Source organism: Prionailurus bengalensis, chromosome A3, assembly GCF_016509475.1.
Source record: "Prionailurus bengalensis isolate Pbe53 chromosome A3, Fcat_Pben_1.1_paternal_pri, whole genome shotgun sequence".
Taxonomy (NCBI): domain Eukaryota; kingdom Metazoa; phylum Chordata; class Mammalia; order Carnivora; family Felidae; genus Prionailurus; species Prionailurus bengalensis.
Window position 1 is genome coordinate 113,915,864 of NC_057354.1, and position 14,673 is coordinate 113,930,536.

Genomic DNA, 14,673 nt, shown 5'->3' on the forward strand with positions numbered 1-14,673 from the left:
ATCATTAAAAATAGAATATTTAGTGGGAAAAAACATCCAGTGTGTTTGAAAGTTTTTAAGCCTTTTTTAAAAACACTTCATTTAAGCACACCTACATATCATTCATAATTTTACATATTTCTGACTCTTATAACAATGTATATTTATCAAACATTCAACCAACTGAAGAAAAACTGGATGGAATAACCCTATAGGCAGCAATTTTTGTATGTACTATTCAAAATTGAGCTAAACCGGGGCACCTGTGTGGCTCAGTCATTTAAGCCTCCGACTTCAGCTCAGGTCACGATCTCACGGGTTGTGAGTTCCAGCCCCGCGTCGGGCCCTGTGCTGACACCTCAGAGCCTGGAGCCTGCTTCTGTGTCTCCCTCTCTCTCTGCCCCTCCCCCCCACCACTCATGCTTGCTCTCTCTCTCAAAAATAAAACGTTAAAAAAAAAATTGAGCTAAACCAATATCCAGAGGGCTCTTGCCTTGATAAGTTTCTAAATTGTTCTGTGTTGGGCTTGGTCTTTAAGGTCCCACACAGTCATAAATCATGCCCAGGAGAGGGTTCTTTCTGGGTCACCATTTCTCAAAATGTGGCCCACCTTCATCAGCATCACCTGGGGCGCTTGTTAAGAACCCAAGAGATACTGATTCAATAAAAAAAGTTTCACAAATTCCTCCTGGGATCAGCTGCACATTCACACTTGGGAACCACCACTCTAGAATCTTTTTAAACAGACCAGGTCAAAATGGTCACAGCCATAACCAAAATCACAAGGGGCCAATTCCCTAGCTCTCCCACTCCCTGGAGCAGCCAGGGCGCCTGCGTTAAGGAAGAAGCCAAAATAGACCCACAGTCCCAGACTGTACGGGAGGGACCCAAGTCAGCTTCCGCCTACCCATGCTTCCACCCGTGGGTCCTTACGAGGGATGCCCAGAGTCCCCAGGGGTGACCCAACCCTTGAGTAGCCCACCTCTCAAACCCATGTGCACAGCATCTTTAGGCTTACTTTATGAGTTGACTGTAGCCTCCCACCCCCTAAAAAAAATGTGGAGTCCAGAACCCCAGTATCTTAGCATGTGACCTTACTTGCACCCTATTTGGACTCAGAAGTCATCACAGAGGGAATCCGGTTAAAATGAGGTCATTAGGGGATCCTGGTGTCCTAATAAAAAGAGGACACTTGACACAAAGACAGACACAGAAGGAAGATGTGAAGGGGCAAAGGGAGAAGGAGGCCTTCAAGCCAAGGAGAGAAACTTGGAACAGACCCTTCCCACACAGCCCCTGAAGAATGAACCAATGCCATCCACGCCTTGATTTTGGACTTCCAGTCTCCAGAACTCTGACACCATAATGTTCTGTTGTTCTAAGCCACCAGTCTGTGGTACTTTGTTATGGCCTGCCCTAGCAAACTAACACAGCTGGAGAACTCACAAAGTGAATTCAGGCTGTAAGAGCCAATCGCTAACCCAGCTGTCAGGAGGGGCTGCAGCACGGGATGTCCAGGCAGCCTAGGGCGGTAGAAAGAACAAGGAATCCAGAGCCCACAAGGGGCCTCCGGGTGGCTCAGTCGGTTAAGCATCCGACTTCAGCTCAGGTCATGAGCCTGCAGTTCATGAGTTCGAGCCCTGGGTCAGGCTCCATGCTGACAGCTCAGACAGAGCCTGGAGTCTGCTTCAGATTCTGTGTCTCCCTCTCTCTCTGTCTGCTCCTCCCCTGATCATACACGCTCGCTTGCTCTCTCAAATACAAAATAACACTTTAAGGAAAAAAAAAAAAAAAAAAAGCCACAAGATCTGGGGTGGGATCCAAGCAGGGGCAGTGCCCCCTGCCTGTAAAGGTGGTAATAAACCATGCCTGTCTCCCCAGCCCACACGGTGCGAAGATCAGGAATAAGCTCCCGGCCCACTAGAAAGCACCGTGCTGTGGCCTTCACCCCCTCAGTGGCTCCTCAACGTGCACTCCGATCCTGGTCAGTATTAAGAGTGAGGACACAGCCCCAGCACTCCAAGTCATTCTGTTCATTGCTAAGAAGGCCTTGGAAACAAAATCTGCATTTCAGGAAAATTCAATTCGAGCTCCCCAAACATGTTTGAGTATGTTTGGAATATCCAAGACAACAAATAACAGGGTCAGCAACAGCAAACTCCCGACACTGCCAAAGGTCCTTTCAACAAGTCAGGCTTCCTAAGGGCCAAGGGTTCACTGGGCAGAGAAACACTCCACTAAAGCAGGCCAGGCAGGAGCAGGCAGTGTGTTCGGGCCAGCCCACGGGCTGGAGGAGGGCTTCATGATGAAGGTTTAAGTACTATCGCAACACAGAATTTATGGTTCCTAAATGTTTGTTTTAACTAGTGTTGAGAACACATATTTGACCCAGTGTGAACTTGACCTCTGGGTCCCTCTCCCTTTCCGCGGGGCTGTCTGTGCCACATGACGAGATTTTCCAGCCGGCCCTCCCACCCGTGCTCCCAGCAGCTGCCATGGTAAACCTCACTGCGGATCTATTGGCAAAGCAGCTGTCAATGGCCATAGCAGGCATACGAAAAATGTGTAATCATTCTGGGCCCGACTCCCAAGCTTGGCTAGGGCCACACGGAGCCAAAAGGGACGAGAGACAACCTGAAAAGCCCTCTTGGCCATCTGAACTCCGGCCACATTATTCCCTCCTGGACGATGCCATCTACCGCATCTCTGAACACCAAGGGTACACAGAGCTGTCTCCTCTGCCTATCATTAAGGAACACTTCTAGGTTTGGTTTTGTCGGGGTTTTTTTTCCAAAGCAGTGTGGGCTGAATGCCAATGGAAAAGCAATGGAATATCGATTTTTCTGTTTCTTGCTAAGGAGAGAACAAGTCATTTGATGTGCCATGAGTTAAGTGAGTAAAAACAGACCCTGTACTCCCTACAGCTGGCTGCGTCTCTCCTCTATTCATAGAACCTGGCACATGTTAAAGCTAAACAGATATCCGTTAAAGAAATGAAAGAACCATCCATGCATTTACGGAGGGGCTTCAGTGTGCCAGGCACCAGCACCCGACTCCAACCTGCCCTCTTTCCTCTTCCGTCCTCCTCATTCTGCCAACCTGGCCTTGCCTGCATCTCGCCCAGACTCCTTTAGGTCCTCTGCTCCCAGTCCAGTCTCCTCTTTAAAGCGGAGCCCACGGACTGGGTCATTCTGTAGCCCGCACTTCCCCTGAGCAGGGGACAAAAAGACTGCAAGAACCAAGAAGAGGTAGGTTCTGTTTGGACAGAGGAAGAAAATGTGAAAGTGAAAAGAGGCAAAAACAGAACACAGAAGACACTGAATGCCCGAAGCACAAGACAAGGTTTCTAGGCAGCACAGCTCTCCTATAAATGCGAACTCTTTGGAAAGAGAACAAATGTGGTGCCATCTCCTTTGCACAAAACAAGACACTCGCTATCAATGGTCGCTCAGTGTTAAGAACTAAAGTGACCTATCCCGTGCTACGCTTTCAACTTCTAGAGATGCACACACACAGGCTGTCTAGCAAAGCAGCATTAACACACAACTGGGCATCTCTAGACTAGAGCCCCCCAAGGCCACCTTTGCGGGTGCACATACGTGTTCTTTGCCCCAACAAAGGCATGCCTGTTGCGTATATGATATGCAACAGAAGGCTCACAAAATCTCCAGTCTTCAGAAGCATTTGCCGGTGCCCCATTTAAATTAAACGTCAATCAACTAAAAACAACGGAGTCTGGCTGGAAGGTCATCTTATTTTCTTCACTGGATTAAGCGAATGGAACACGATAAACACAACTATCTCTTATGCAGAAATATTTTTGGTAACAAATGGACATGATCTATATAAATTGAAATTCTTCAACTAAACCCTATCGATTATCCTCAAAATATAATGACAATTAGGAGACAATCTGGGTGGTACATTTAAATGTGCATTTGCATTTTATGACTACTACCTTAAGGGAGAACTTCATATAGATATACCATTGGTATTTGTGTTCGTAAGTAAAATAAAGTATACCCAAGAGCAATTGTTCAATCTCAGCAAATAAGTAGAGAGGAAAAAGACTACAAATCAATTTTTTTGCAATCCAGAGTTCACTAGTATTTACTGAAGTAGTTACAGTCACAAAATGGGTGTCAGCAATTTTTCCATTTATATATACCTTGAAGGAGTATTTTTACTTCTACATAGCACGTTTTATCCTAACAGAACTAGAGGCACGCAAATAATCTAATACTTAGTATATTTCAAAGTTCTATTAAAATAAATCATTCAGGGGGCACCTGGGTGGCTCATTCAGTTAAGCACCTGACTGACTCCCGATTTCAGCTCAGGTCATGATCTCACAGTTTGTGGGTTCAAGCCCCACATCTGGCTCTATGCTGACAATGCAGAGCCTGCTTGGGATTCTCTCTCTCTCTGCCTCTCCCCTGTGCACTCTCTCTCTCAAAACAAGTAAATAAACTTTTTTAAAATAATAAATAAATAAATAAATAAATAAATAAATAAATAAGAACAACGCAAACTACTTTTTTTCTTGGTAATCAAAGGCAGGACAGCATGGGAGTGACTGGCTTTTTCATGCATTCTCTGTCCACTCTCATCTTTATTGAGGAACTGACAAAAATTGTACATACTAATGATATATGAGGATGTTTTGATATACACATACATTGTGAAATAATCACCACAATCAAGCTAATTAATACAGCTATCACTTCACATAGTTGACACTGTATAGGGAGTAAGAACACTTCAAGATCTACTCTCGGAGCAAATTTCAAGTAGACAGCACAGTACTCTTAACTACAGTCACCTTGCTGTACATTAGATCCCCAGAACTTACTAATCTTGTGTGACTGACACTTTGTACCCCTTGATCAACATCTCCCCATTCTCCCTCTCCCCAACCCTAAACTACTTTAAAGCTATAATATAAAAAGGGATCCAGGGGCACCTGGGTGGCTCAGTCAGTTAAGCGTCCAACTTTGGCTCAGGTCATGACCTCGCGGCTCATGAGTTAGAGCCCCGAGTCGAGCTCTGTGCTGACACTTCAGAGCCTGGAGCCTGCTTCAGATTCTGTGTCTCCCTCTCTCTCTGTCCCTCCCCCACTTGTGCTCTGTCTCTCTGCCTCTCAAAAATGAATAAATGTCAAAAAAAAATTTTTTTTTAAGGGGATCCAAATTACGTTATTTAAAAAGGAGACTGACAACAGCAGCTGGGGAAACACATAGGAAAAAAAGAAAACCAAGTAACAGATAAATGAGACAAAATTTACTTGACTTAATCCAATAATAAACTAAGAATCTCTCTGGTTTTATCAAGGCTTTTACACCCATTCTTTTTCACCTTGACACCTGAAATAATCTGACAAAGTGGGCAAGGGTTTAGCACATTCATTTCTGGATCGGAAAATATAGGGTCAGACAGGTCAAGTGAATCCCTCAAGGCCCCACATCTAGTCAAGGCTCCAGGATTTGAACTCAGGGCCAGGGGCTTTTCCAGTAGCCTACTGCTCAGCCATGGACACAAATTTCACAGCACAATGGTTAACTCTAGTCATCCCATCTGAATGAGGAAGGCTCCTTCATCTCTCTGGCTCTCCCACATACACAAAACAAGTCTCCCATTGGAACATATCCACCTAATGCATACATGACTTTGGGCTGGACACTGGCCCACCCCAGCATCACTTTTAAAATTATTCCTGAAAGGAGTCATTAAGTTTCCAGCACTTGGGCCTGAATTCATTTGTCAGATCAGGCAGTTTAGGAAGGCCAGTTTTTCGAATGCTGAACCATCATCAAAAAGAAAGTGATGCTGCCTTGCTTAGACTCCCGGTGCTGTTCCTCTAGCAACTGGAAAGAGAACTGGAACCAAAAGCCAGAGGTATTTGTTATGCGTATTGTGAGACTAAATCAATGTAGCAACCTCCTCTGGGACCCTGCAGTCACTGCTCTGACCCAGAGCCTTCTGTAACTTCTCTCTTTCTGGGTGACCAAAGGGCAAACCCGGTCAAACATAGGCACAAACATATTCTTGTCTCACTTGCCTGGACAAGCAGGAAGTTCATGAAGTAGTTCCTCAAGATTTCCTGCTTGAGCATCTTTGCACATTCCAGAACATCTCTAGATCCCCAAATCCTCAGACAACCTTTCCAGAAAAGGCACCATATTGCATCATTTGCCAACTAAACATCTTCCAATCTTGGTGCATGCTCTTTAACAGGCATCAAGGTGGAGCACCCACCCACTGTCTATAAAATCCTGCCCTGTATTTTTAATCTTTACACAGCAACATCCCACTATAACAGTGCTGTCATGGATGGGTTATAGGCAAACCGTATCATACCAGGTTTTGAGCGGAAGGAGGTACCGAAGGGAGGAAAGGGTGTATAATCTGACCTGAGTCATCATAAATTCAGGAAAACGCTGACACACTATTGTCAAGTGTCATCTAAGAAGTGAAAAATTATGACAGTCTGAATGCCTACAACCCTGAGCATTTCTGAGCCAGTAGTTTGCGTTCAGTAATCAAGAGGCGGACAGTCAGTTCCTACCTGCCGTTACTCCTTGATCACAGTCGAATCATAACCTATCCGGACATTCCTTTCTAGAAAATCCAAGCCACCATGCCAGAGTCCTCCTGTTTCTTTCAAGGAGTAAAGGTATTTTTTTAATAAGCAAGGTCACTGGAATGACCATACTAGAAATTTTTTCCAGTATTTTAAAATCCAAACTGACTTTATTTTTAATATAAATTATTTACAAGAGTAAATCAGGATTTTAATATCCAAACTGTACACAAAACAAATTGCTAAACTTGACTTATGATGCCGAATACCAAGAAGCAGCTAAAATTGGGGATGATTCCAATCCGCAATGTTTATGGCTCAAGCTCCATGCAGAGAAACCTAAGAAGGATATACTCTTTCTGAGTGGAAGATTTTTTTTTTTTTTTAATTTCCAGTTAGCAACAGAATGAGGCAACTCATCCAGAGGAGCCTCGAAATACATTTTAACTGAGTCCTCAACTTTACAGCGCATCAGGGAAATGTGTTCTGGTGTTCTCAAACCTGCATGTACCAATAATGGGTGTTTCTAAAACATTGCTAAGATGTGTATTAATTGGTGGGGGTGCCTGGGTGTCTCAGTCGGTTAAATGTCCCTCCCACTTCAGCTCAGGTCATGATCTCATGGTTCGTGAGTTCAAGCCCTGAGCCCTGCATCCGGCTGGCTCTGTGTTGACAGCTCGAATTCTGGAACCTGCTTCCAATTCTGTGTCTCCCTCCCTCTCTGCCCCTCCCCCACTCGCACTCTCTCTCTCAAAAATATACAAACATTTAAAAAATTAAAAAAAAAAAAGAAGTTTATTAATTGACGGGGCACTGAAGGAGACCACACCTGTCAGTTCTGAAGAACTGTGAAGACACTGCCTCTTGGAAAACAATCAGGCCTCAAAGATGGGAGGATTCTTGTTGCTGCTTTCAGAAAGCTTTAGAAACTGCTAATGTTTTATTTCAGAACAAGGCCACCTATCTCCCATCCCCCTCTGGCCATCAACCGAAAAATGTTTTTCATCTGTCAATATCCAAGCTTGAGTTCACTGTACTGGTTTGGCAAATAGCACATTCTCCAATGGAAATTTTTTCCTAGCTCCTGATCCATAGGTGTGACAGTGATTAATACTGAGGCGGGTGGGTGCAGGGGAACCTTGGATGCACGGCAGAGTTCTCTACAATACATTGCCGCTGGCACTGATACACTATCATTACTGTGACTCATGAGTGGTAATGAAGGCTGCAGATAATGTCTTGCATACATAACGTCTCGAGGGCAGCATGAGCCCCTTCGTGTGACCCCTGGGGGAGCCTCCCTCCCCATGTGGACAGCCCCCCTTTGCCCACTGTGCCAGCCACAGCCAGCATGGAAACTTACGTTTGGTGCACCTCTGGGAGCCAGGGGCCTTACTCCAGCCATGGCAGCACTGCCCTCCACAGACATTGACCCTGAAAGAAAGCAAGACCCCTGAGTCCACAGTAGCAGTGTACTCTTCCAGAAAACCCAAGCTCATATGGGTCCCTGCAAGCTCAGCCTCCTGTGTCCACACTCCCCTGTCTTGCAGAGTCCTAAGCCATTCGCACCATGCCCAAGCCAAAGCTGCCCGGATAGAAGAGTAAAGACCGTGTATCAGGGTAAGGTGGGAGAACCAAAAAGCCTGCATAACATAGAATTACACAGGAAGGGAGAACAGCGTCCACATAAATGAATTTCTTAACCCCCAAAGTAGAGCCAAGTGTATTTTGTATATTATCTGACCCACAACTTAAACCGAATCTGAGTTTTAGGGAGAAGTGTCCAAACATGGGGGAGATCACAATGCCTGGAAAGTACCCCTGAAGAAAAGAACCAGATAGGCAAAACAAGTTATCCCCCACACCCCCAACCTGTGATTAAATGGGGAGAGGGGCAGGAAGGATGTTTATGAGCGCCAAGTAACAGAAACTTTCCAACCGAAAATTCTGTCAATGCACAGACACCCTGCCCCGGGGAAAGGCGACCCCACAGGTGCACGGAAGCCCAAGCCCACAATCTAGGATGCTGAAAAGTTTTGGGCCGCAGAACAGGAGCTGTATCTTCACAGCCGGCCCTTCCACCACTTTTTTTTTTTTCTTCTCTAGCTAGAAAAAAAAGTTAAAACTGAGTTGCAAAGAGCAGTTTAATTGATGCTAAGGGAGTGAGCAGTAGTGACTTCATGTATACGCCCGTCTTCTAGGAGTAGTTGGGTTCGCGCACAGGAGGTTACGCCCCAGGCAGAAATGCCTTTTGTGTTTACCCGCAGCTGAGAAACAATGCACTCGGAGTTTCTCCTCAAAGTCTCCGGGCTCCCCGCATTCGCCTCTGCCTGCGGCGCGGGCGGGCGGGGGGAGGAGAAGGCAGCCCCACCACGCACGACGCCCGCGGCCGGGCGCCGAGGGACCCTGACCCCGCGGGTCCCGGCGCGGGCGGCGCGCGCGAGCGCGCGCGGAGGGAGGGTGTGGGCTTACCCCTGCAGCTGCTGCTTCTGCTGAACCTGCAGCCTCGAGCCCCCGCCGCTCTGGCTCTCCGGCGGCACTTTGGAGCGCACGACTTGCCTGCCTTGTTTGGCGAACGGGGCGGCCGCCGGGTGAGCGCCGGGCTTGGGGTGGAGCTGCCCGCCGGGGGCCCCGGGCCGCGCCGGCTCGGGCGGCGGAGGCGGCCGGAGCCCCTGCAGGGCCGCGCCGCCTGGCTGGCTCGTGCGGCGCGTCCGCTCCGAGGGGGCCCCCGGAGAGGCGCGGCTGGGAGCCCCGGCGCCCGCCGAGCCGCGGCTGTACCTGGCGTCGAGCGCGACGTTGAAGGTCCGCGGGCGCGGAGGCCCGCCCAGGGGCAAGGCGCCCGCCGCCAGGCCGGGGCCCGGGCGCACCACGTACGTGATCCTCCGCACCCGGCCGTGCGCCGACGACGCGAGCAGCCCTGCCCAGAGCAGCAGCCCCCACCTGAGCCAGGGCCCCGCCATCACGGGCCCGAGCCGGCGCCCCCGGCGCCCGCCCCCGGCCGTGCGGCTCGCCCGGTGCGGCCGCCCGCGCGCGCTCCGGCTGCCCGAGAGCCCGGGAGGCGGGACGAGGAGAACTCGGCTGCAGGAGAGGAAGTTCTGCGGGCGGCCGAACGGCCCCAGACCCCAGCCGAAAGCGGCGGGGAGGAGGGGGCGGGCGTGGGGGTGGGGTGGGGAGCCGAGCCCGGGAAGGGAGGGGAGGGGCGAGGGGAGCGGACTCCGCAAGGTGAGGGTCCGCTCGCGCAGCCGCGGGTGCAGGGGGCGCCGCGCCCGGGCCCGGGGCAGAGCGGGCGAGCGCGGGCGTGAGCGCGCGGGACGCTCGGAGGCAACCCGGGCTGCAAAGTCTTTAAAAAGTTGCTCTCGCCGTGGAACCGAGTGTCAGATCTGAACAGCCAATCTCCGGCAGACGTGACGTCAGGCAGTAAATCCTAATTGGGGAAAGCGTGAGATGAGCCCGAGAACGCGCCGCCACCTTCCACATCCACATAGATTGTTACTGTGGGGCGGCAAGGCAGAGGTCCCCGCTCCCCGGTCCCGGGTCCCGGGGAGGGACAAAGGATTCTGCAGAATCACTGACTGGTCCTCTCCTTCCAGAAACCTCACGGGATTCGTTTGATATCGTTTGGAAGGCATATTCTTATCTGTGTTTGCTGGGATACATGCCGGGGGTTGGATGAAAATACCAGATCGGGCCCCAGAAAGGACTGTTCGGGATTTGCCTAGGTGTCCATCCGAAAGCGTTTAGATGGTTCTCTTTGAGATTGTAAACCCCGCGTGGCTGTGCCTCGGTCTGCAGCCTCTGGTACCCTACTCCTAGTTACGCGAGTTTAAGAGTGCAGGGCGGGCAGCAGGGGGCGCCCGCGTGGACTGGGAAAGGGGCGGCAGGCACCAACCCCAGAAGCAGCCCGCTCTTGGTAAAAAGGCCTTTAAGATGGGAATACAAAGTTTAGGATCCATGACAACCCCAGGCCATTTAGAATTAAAAAAAAAAAAACTCAGTTCCTTGGACCCCTATCTGAAAGGAAAGGATCACTCACTGGAGATGACCCAAAGTCACATCAAGGGAAATGCAGGATGTTCCCAGGACAGTCCCTGGAGCTCATAATGCTCTTTGGGAAAAACCATGAAATAATGTTATAGTCTAGCATTTGAATTTAAAACAGTGTCTCCAAAATGCACGATTTTATTGTATGAATGCAATAGAAAACTCATGGTCTTAACAGTCTGTTTTTTAAAAACCCATTTAAAATGATACTTGGTTTCCAAGGCTTTGGTTGTTCTTGTTCATATTTATTTTAGGCTAATCTTTGTTCCGTTGTCTGCCAGCATTGGCTAGTAGACAATTGGTAGCAGGTGATGGTGGCTTAAGAATTAATGGAAAGTAATTTAAGGTTGAAGAGAATTCATTAATCTCTTTTTTCTGTACATTGGAGAAAGACCTCCAGTATTGGATTTTGGCAGGAGGGGACCTCAGTCCATCTGCCTGAGCACCAGCTTCATGTGAGAACACACATGAGAGCCACTGTTGAAGATTAAATAGCACTGGGCTGGAGGGAGAGACCACAGTTCAGTCAGAACACTGTAGCTAATTAGCCAAAAGACCACAGGCAGTTCACCCCTTATCCCTGAACCTCCACTTCCTCCTCCGTAACAGAAAAGTTGGATTAAATGTACCTTCCAGCACTAACAGTCTGTGACTCTAAGAACATCCGGGGTCCCTGTGGACAGGATCAGTGAGGTCATTCAAGGTCAGTCTCTGAGCCAAGCCAAAGAGAACCAGCTGAGATGATTGAGGAAGGAGGGTGGGTCAAGAAACTGCCTCCCAGCACTGGGTTCTGTAAAAAGGACACAATAGGAGCTAGTAAATATCCACCCAGTGCCTACCCAGGCCAGCACAGAGGCGGACCCTCTGCACACACACAGTGTCCCAAGATACAACCCCTTTGTCTTAGAGGAATTTCCTATCTGGTTAGGGAGACAAGATATAAATAAATGAAAGCTTAAAAAAAAAAAAAAGATAAGTAACAACTGAATTAAGCAACACTTGGAGATAGTAATAAAACCCTCACAGGGCAGGATCTGATTTGTATGAGGCCAGTGTCACAGTGCAATCCATAATTCTTTGTCAACTCATGGAAAATTCACAATGTGTAGGGGAAATCTTGCCTACCTTCAATTCAAATCAGCCGGGAGAGATTTTACCTCTCCAGTAGGGATTATGTAGCAGCAGTGGAAATGGATGGAGGGGGAAAGAGGCATCTAAAAGCACTAACTCTGTTCTGAAGAAGCGGGTCAGAAGAGGAGAGATGTCAGGCAGCGAAAGCTCAGGAAATAGTGAAGGATAGTGTCCCCAAAGGACTAGAGTTTAGTATGCTGGTTTTGTTGGGGCACTCACAGGACCCAGATGGATGAGCCTGCTTCTGTCAGTAAGAGGCAGCTGCCTGCAGAGGGCAGAGCCTAGACAGGGAGCCAGAGCTCTGGGCTCTATCACTGCCCTGCTTCTCTTCCCGTGGGAGCCTGAGCAAGTCATTTCACCCCTCTGAGCTGTTTCCTGAGGGCCTTGGGGTCAACCGGAAGTCCTTGCATTTGGGGAGAGCAATGACTTTGACCACTCTCTATGGCTCTGCAGAAAAATGGTCCCTACCATCAAGAAGATACAATGCAGGGGCGCCTGCTAAGCGTTTGCTAAGTGTCTGATTCTTGATTTCGGCTCAGGTCAGAGTGTCATGGTTCATGAGTTCAAGTCCCAGATCAGGCTCCATGCTGACAATGCAGAGCCTGCTTGGGATTTTCTCTCCCTCTTTTTCTGCCTCTCTCTCTCTCTCTCTCTCTCTCTCTCTCTCGAGGTAAATAAACTTTTAAAAAAAAAGATACAATGCAGTCTTCCTTTCTCTTTACCCAAAGCAATGAAAAGTGGGTATCTCAGCCACTCTTCAGCTGGATTACAAACGGCTTTGTGACAGATTTGGATATCTCATAGTGAGATCAACTCTGAAATGCAACCAAAGAAAGAATCTCGCATGATTGTCTGTCTCATCCCTAAAGGACCCACACACGTGTGAGTATACATGTCTGCATTCACAACCATTAATGAAGTGATACACACATAAGTGGCCTCACCGTAGTCAGGAAATACTAGCAAAGTCTCAGTTTTGCACATCAGTCTCTTGCGATCTGCATAACTAGCAAGATGATCATTGAGAAAAGTGCTGTGCACCCTGAAATGGTTACTCATCTTAACATTCAAGTCAGTATTATTCTGAAAGTGAAAGCCCAGTTCCTGTCAGGCATGGGGACCAGCCTTTGCCAATTCTAGACCCAGTTTAATGCCATGGTTTCTGGACCCACGCCCCCTATGTTTCAAGGTCCATTTATATTGGCAGTACGAAACTTCCTGGTTCAAAAAAAAAAAAAAAAGTCTTTAAAGATCTCATAAAACGTCTTGGACTTTAGATGGTTTTTACAAAACAATACTCAGATGAGCTAAGTGTAAATGAATCAGAAAAGAGGATTATGTTTCCCATAAAAGCTCATGGGTTTGAGGATTAGGGGAAGAAAGGAAGGCTGGCAAATGCCAAACTCTTTAAAGCACTTTGAAACCATTAGTCAAACTCCAAATGCAGCCAGGTTCCCTTATCCTCACACTTTATGAGTTGCATAATTGAAAATCATTTAAGATCAACTACAAATCAAATTTAGTGGCTGCCTGTGATCAGAGCTGCTTCCACCCATGTTTCCTTCTAGCCAAAGACTTCATGGAGCCCCTTTCCTCTCGTTTCATGGACAGATTCTTAGAGAAAAAGGAAGAGAGCAACAGCAAGGCAGTGGGTAGCAGGTAAAAGGAAGAGAAAGAAAGAGAGCTGGAGAAAGAGACTGAGGACCAGAGAAGTAAGGGAGCTGAGAAAACAGGAGAGAAAGAGCATGAAGACAGAAAGTGGGGACACAGTGGAGGAGGGACAGCAAAGTTGGGCAGAGGAAAGGAAGGGTGCAGAAGGAATGGGGAACAGGCCACGGTGGAGGAATCAGTGAGTAGAGAAGGGAACACACAAGAGTAAGGGGAGTAGGGGAAAAGAAAAGCTTACAAATGAAGTGAAGGTGGCGAAGAATTCTACCCGGAACCTGTAAGCTAATTTTCTCAGGCTGCCCACTAGGATTCTGGCAGACAAACATCTGCCAGTTCTGACCGGAACATCAGCTTGTCCAGGTTTGAGCTAGAATTAAACCTGAGACCTTAGAAGGTGCTAGCGGGTGTGACTGGTCGACTGCCCCACCCCTCACTTGAGGTGGGAGGGTCCCAGAAGCCCCATTTCCTCCCACCCAGCAGGTGGCCAAAGACCACAGCTCCAGCTAAGATCCCCGCAACTGCAGTCTCCCTTGTTCTTTCAACCATTTCGTCAGAAAGCAGTGGTTGAGGGACATTACAAACGTGTGACCTCCTCCACATTTCACTCCGCTTCCAGGAAAAGGCCCATGAAGCTTTCCAAATGAAGAATTACAGCAAACTTTCATCTGATGAAGATGTCAGTGTGTCTGCCAGCTGTGGGAGCAACATGGAGTTGGATTTGCCGAGAAAGATGAGCCGCCCAGGGAACTGAGCAACAAGTGGAACCAAGGTTTCTCCCTGCGTTTCGCTTTAAAGCTTCAGGTTTGAAATGTAAGCATCTTTAGCTGTCATTCAATAAACGCTCACTGAACAACCTTGGGGCCTTCAGCTAGCCTATGTGGACCCTTAAAACAAAATCAAAGCAGACTTCTGTTTCGAGGGGAGATATTAAAATGATGCCTGGTTGGATTACATACAGCCCAGAGATGCCCCTGGGCCAGTGAGTGCCTTTGTGCCTGGCCCTGGCAACCCAGACCCTGTCCACACGGAGCACGAAGTCTAATGGGGTCAACAGTCCTGAGACAGATAAGTACATGTACGTTGAGTATTGAAAAAGGACTGTCAGAGTGAGAAGTGAGACCCAGTAGAGGAAAAAAGGTCAAGGGTATGGGCTGCCTTCCTACAAATTGAGAAGAGCCAATCAACAAAAGCAAACTCACCGAAGGTGTAGTTTTGTGTGCATTAAATTTCCCTAATTATTCTGGTCCCCTTCTCACTTGCCTTAGTATATAATT

The 14,673-nt window shown here is 48.2% G+C and overlaps 1 protein-coding gene across 8 annotated transcripts in view; it reads right to left on the bottom strand.

The window, feature by feature from the left end:
• LTBP1 (latent transforming growth factor beta binding protein 1) overlaps positions 1-9,552 on the bottom strand; it is a 403,075-nt gene extending 393,523 nt beyond the window's left edge. For all 8 annotated transcript variants that reach the window (XM_043553208.1, XM_043553205.1, XM_043553212.1 and 5 more), the window contains exons 1-2: positions 9,032-9,552; positions 7,923-7,993 (exon numbers count right to left, since the gene is read on the bottom strand). In XM_043553208.1, coding sequence (XP_043409143.1) covers positions 7,923-7,993; positions 9,032-9,519 — 559 coding nt within the window. In that variant the 5' untranslated portion in view covers positions 9,520-9,552. The remainder of the gene's footprint in view (positions 1-7,922; positions 7,994-9,031) is intronic.
• Positions 9,553-14,673: the final 5,121 nt, after the last annotated feature.